Raw genomic sequence first — 5,200 nt, forward strand, 5'->3', positions numbered from 1 at the left:
TCACAAAGTCAGTTCGCGGACTTAATAGCGGAGGCCCCCTCTACTTCTTTCCCCACGATGTTCGAATGGGTAGCAAGCAGGTTGAACGGAGACGAGTTGAGATGGTTTTGCACAATAGCGTGGGCTGCGTGGTTTTGTAGGAATGATAAGCTGAATAACAATGGCGTGGCTAACCCCATCCAAATAGCTGCGAACTTTGCAAAGTTGGTGTCAGACTACGTCGAGTACGCACAGTTGGTCTTCACACCAGCTCCTGGTGCAGCTAGAGGTAGCGCGTTAGGGTGGAATACACCTATGGAGGGGCACATCAAAATCAACTCTGACGCCCACATCGCGGGCGGTTCTGGTGTAGGATTGGGTGTGGTTCTGCGGGATTCGGAGGGGCAGATTGTGGCTGCAGGTGTGAGAAAGTTGGATGCTAGATGGGGTGTGGAACAAACCGAGGTGGCTGCGGCGAAATACGGTTTACAGCTTGCTCACAGGTTGGGTTTCCCAAGGGTGGTGCTGGAGTGTGATTCAATGAATGTTGTGCGTGCTATCAACGATAGAGCTGCTGGCTTCTCCCCTCTTATGCTGTTTTATGAAGATATTGCTAAATTGAAAACCTCCTTTGAGTCTTTTAGCTGTAATCATGTTAGTAGAAAGTGTAATACGGTGGCTCATCTCATGGCAAGATGGAGTACCAATGTCCGAGAGCTTGTTTTTGAGGACAATTTCCCCCAAAGTCTCACCACTTTGGCGGGACTTGATTTAATATAATATATGTCGGCCTAACGTTTCTATCAAAAAAAAAAAAAACTAGAGTAACCAAAAAAACTTGCGGAAATTAAAAAAAAAAAAAAAACTTGCGGAAATCACTAAACTAAGTGAATTTTGGGCAAGATCGAGTTTCTGAAAATCCGTTTAACCAGGTAATAATTTCTGTAAATATTATTAGTTTCCTTAATATTATATTAGTTACCTTAATATTAATCATTATTATGGATCTTTAATTGTTTTTAATCGATTCATATTCGACCGCTTGTGCTTCGACCGTTTCAATTGATCTTGTTCTTCGGATGAGTTTTCATTTTGGTTGGGTTTCTCCGCCATTTTGGAGGAGAGAGACCAGAGATAAGCTTATTTCAAAATGTAATATGTTAATTAATTATGTTGTCATTATAATAAATACGCAAATTATTAGGTGCCAAAAAATACCAAAATATCTGGAAAGTATTTTTGTGTTATTAATTTATTTTAATTTTTTGGTAAAAAATTATCAAAACGACGTAGTTTTGACCCGGTTGCGTGTAGAGCCGGGTGTACCTTCTACTAATTGTACTCCGTAATAAATAGGATCACTGTATACTTTATTGTAGTAAATGAGTCTATGGATTTAGAGCATATGAAGTGTTTTTGACTTTGCTGGTCTTATTTTATGATGGATTGTTCTATCATGATGCATTTTTGCCAAAAATTCAATTAATATCTGATTTTATCTAAGTTCAACGCGGGCAAATAGGATTTACATTTCTTTGGTTACAAAATTAGGTTCGCTAGGTTAATTTTTTTAATTAGGCGTTAATTACAAGATCAATATATATTAATAATTTTTTAAAACTAATGCTATTTGAGAGACTTGGCAAATATTTTGTTATCATTGAGAATTTGCAAAACTTAATATATATATAGCTACCAAAGAGAAAAACCCTTAGAAATGTCAAATTTGGTATCTGATACTTCCATCTTATTTTTGATAATACTAGGATGATACCGTTGATTGACTCTGTTGGACGTTATGGGACAATGGCAAGTGTTTTTTTGAGGATTGGTCAAGTATTATTCGCTGGTTTATCCGTTATGTCACTAGCTATTACCTTGTACGTTATGACCACATATGCAATTTGGTTCAGGTATTACATCCTTTCTTTTACGATGGATTCAAATTTGTTGGCTTTGTGTAATCTTTATAAGAAGTAGTTTTTTAGAAACAGTTTTTAGAGAAGCCATTTTGAGAAATAGAAGTGTCATTTTAACACCACCAAACCCCCACATCTACTGATCTACGTCAAATCATCTTATGTCTACCATTATAAAATTCCAGCAGCCTATGAAATTAGGTAGAGACTCGAATCAACAAAATCAGGGGAGGTGAAGAGCAAATAATGTTTTTAGGTGGGACATGAGGGAATTACTATCAAAATCAGGGGCATTATTGTCCAATTAATGTTTCATTAAAGAGGAGGAAATGGCTCCCCGAGAAACGATTTTGAAAAGCTACAACTTGTAGAGTTGTAGCTTCTTCTTCTCTGCATTAAAAAACTCCCCTAGAAACTGTTTTGGGCTTCTACAGAAAGCTGAAGCTGTTTTCTTTTTTACCCCTGTTTGGCCCAATTTGTGTTTTGAAAGTCATCCTTTCAAGGTGTTTTTTACTTATAAAAACTTGCTTTTATTGCAGTTGTTCAAGTTATTCTTTCAAGGTGAACGAAAAACAGACTTAATTGCAATTTAATGCAGTTGATATCTTGTTATAAATCATATATAACTTGAATGTTATTTTTGAGGAATATAATCATATATAATTTGAATATTATTTTTGAGGAATATTAACTACTCCATGAATTGTGAAAGTACGTCAAAGCAATACATTTTAAAAGAAAAAAGGTGTAAGAAATTAGATAATAAATAGGCCTAAAAAAGACAAAAAATCAAGCACATGGGTTGAATAAAAGTCAAAAAGTATAATTTTCAAAGTAAAAATTAATTGTTTAAAATACAATATTTTTATTTAAATTTTAGCCCATCCGATAATTTTAATCTGAACTCGTTATCAATTTTAACATAGTTTTTTTGATTTAGTGCTTTGATGGCATTCATGGGCTGCCAAGCTTGTTGGAGCTTTATCATGATGGTGGTAGAACTCTGTGTTGCAAAGGAAGGAGTTGATCTTCGGGCACATCCCTATTATTTTACCCTAATTTTCCGTTGGGACGTGGTATGTGCTGATTTTTTGTTTAATTTTTTTCTGGTAAAAGAAAAAAGAGTTACTCCGTACAAAATACACCCTTTATCATATTATTTACGTAAAAAAAAAATAAGTTGTGTTAAAAAAATGGGTGAGTGTATGAATAAAGTAAGATGAGTTAAAAAAATTAAATATTATGGGGTAAAGAAGAATAAGGTGGTAAATTTTCATGTCCAAAAATAAAATAAAGCAAAGTAGTAAATAACATTATGAAATGAACTAAAACGGAAAGTGTAAAGATCATTTTGAAACGAAATTAATATTTATTTTTGTTATTAAAGATACTTTAGTCGTTTCAATATGGTGAACTAAAAATACAACTTTGGCACATGCAGCTTGTATTGTATTTGTCAATTGGAAGCACAAGCGTCATGGTAGCGATGTTGCTATTTTATTTCCACGATGTACATATGTGGGACGTACGCCGTTATGATTTTTTTAGATGGTATCTGTGTTCTGCTATATTTGCCTCTACTAGTTGCATTTTGGCTTCTTTATCTGTCGGTATCGCGGCCCGAATTAATTCATCCATTATAATACCCGGCCCGAATTAATTCATCCATTAGATACCCGGCCCGAATTAATTCATCCATTATGATACCCTAGTTGTAGTAATCGAATGTAATTGTTTTAGCTAAAATTATCTCAAATTCTATTAGTTACAATGTAATTTTTTGTTTTGTTGGAAGAGACATGTGGTTTATGTAATGATGTTCTTCATAACTAAAATATGTTTAATATTTAAATCATTGTGTACTGAGTAATATGTTTATTATATAATTATATCTTTACCATCTAATTATGGTTGATTACGGAAATATTAAACCGATAAAAGTTCGAAATGGTAAAAGAACACTTTTTTTATGCTATGAAACTACATTTCAAGATATTAGTGGCAGAAAGCCACACAAAAAAGGAACCCATACATTATTAGGCCATGTTTAGTTCACCTTATTTCAAGACCTTATTACTTATTTCAGATTAGATCAGACCAGAAAAAATAAGTTCAGATCAGATCAGATCAAAAAAAATAAGTTCACATCAAATCAAATCAGAAAAAATAAGTTCAGGTCAGATCAGACCAGACCAGATTATTATTTATTTATTTATTTATTTATTTATTATTATTATTATTATTATTATTATTATTATTATATTTAATATTTTATTACTATTATTGCTTTAATAAAAAAGAATGTTGTTGTCGGTGCAATTAAAATCTATTACTTAAGGCATAAAAAAACATTAACAAAACATTCAAATTCATCATGTCCAAATTAAAACCATTAAGTCCAGATCAGAAACGATATGATCAGGTCATGTCCATATCAGAACCGATTTTTATAGATCAGAACCATTATATATTTAGACCATAACTGATAGGATCAGATAATATCCAGATCATAACTGATCTGTACAGATCATGTCCAGATCATGTTCAAATCTGAAAAGATCTTGTCTACATCAGAACCGATCCTTACAGAACCAATATGTTCAGATAAAAAACGATTTGTACAGATCATGTCCAAATCAGAATCGATATGTCCAGATTATAACTGGTCTAGATATCGACTCTGTACAGATTATGTTCAGATCAGAATTAATCTGCAAAGATCATGTCCATATTGGAATTGATTTGTACAGATCTTGACCAGATCAGAACTGATCTGTACAGATCATGTCTAGATCAGAACTGGTCTTTACAGATCATGTCCAGAGCATAACTGATCTGCCAGATCAGAACTGATCTGTACAGATCATGTCTAGATCATAACTAATTTGTACAGATGATGTCCACATCAGAACTGATCTTTACAGATCATGTCCAGATCAGAACTGGTTTGTATAGATCATGTCCAGATCAGAACTAAACTGTACATATTATGTCCAGATCAGAACTGATCACGTCCATATCAGAACCGATCTGTACAAATCATGTTTAGATCTGTACAAATCATATCCAGATCAGAACTTATATGTTTAGATCATAACTGATCTATCTAGATCATGTCTAGGTCTATCTAAAATAAGGAATAGTTAAATCATGAGCAAAGTCAAATAAATAATAACAATATTATAAATTTGTGTAACACTTATTTTACACGTAAGTCGTTTAATATTAATAAATGTAGATTTTTGTTTAAACTTAACCAGATCAGATCAGACCAGAGCAGATCAGAAAAAATAAGTTCAGAT

At 33.1% G+C, this 5,200-nt stretch overlaps 1 protein-coding gene across 1 annotated transcript; it reads left to right on the top strand.

Moving 5' to 3' along the window:
• Positions 1–791: 791 nt before the first annotated feature.
• LOC110801330 (uncharacterized) lies at positions 792–3,958 on the top strand. The gene is made up of 4 exons (XM_056833526.1): positions 792–911; positions 1,746–1,892; positions 2,839–2,974; positions 3,340–3,958. The coding sequence occupies exons 2-4, from the start codon at positions 1,747–1,749 to the stop codon at positions 3,556–3,558; spliced, it is 501 nt and encodes a 166-aa protein (XP_056689504.1). The 5' UTR covers positions 792–911; position 1,746; the 3' UTR covers positions 3,559–3,958.
• Positions 3,959–5,200: the final 1,242 nt, after the last annotated feature.

Source organism: Spinacia oleracea, chromosome 6 (genome assembly GCF_020520425.1).
Source record: "Spinacia oleracea cultivar Varoflay chromosome 6, BTI_SOV_V1, whole genome shotgun sequence".
NCBI lineage: Eukaryota > Viridiplantae > Streptophyta > Magnoliopsida > Caryophyllales > Amaranthaceae > Spinacia > Spinacia oleracea.

What these genes read in the sequence shown, in the direction of transcription:
- LOC110801330 (XM_056833526.1), top strand. Translation starts at nt 1,747, where the DNA reads ATGATACCGTTGATTGACTCTGTTGGACGTTATGGGACAATGGCAAGT. An exon ending in ACATATGCAATTTGGTTCAG is followed by an intron (nt 1,893 to 2,838) that starts GTATTACATCCT and finishes TTTTTGATTTAG; the next exon opens with TGCTTTGATGGCATTCATGG. An exon ending in TAATTTTCCGTTGGGACGTG is followed by an intron (nt 2,975 to 3,339) that starts GTATGTGCTGAT and finishes TGGCACATGCAG; the next exon opens with CTTGTATTGTATTTGTCAAT.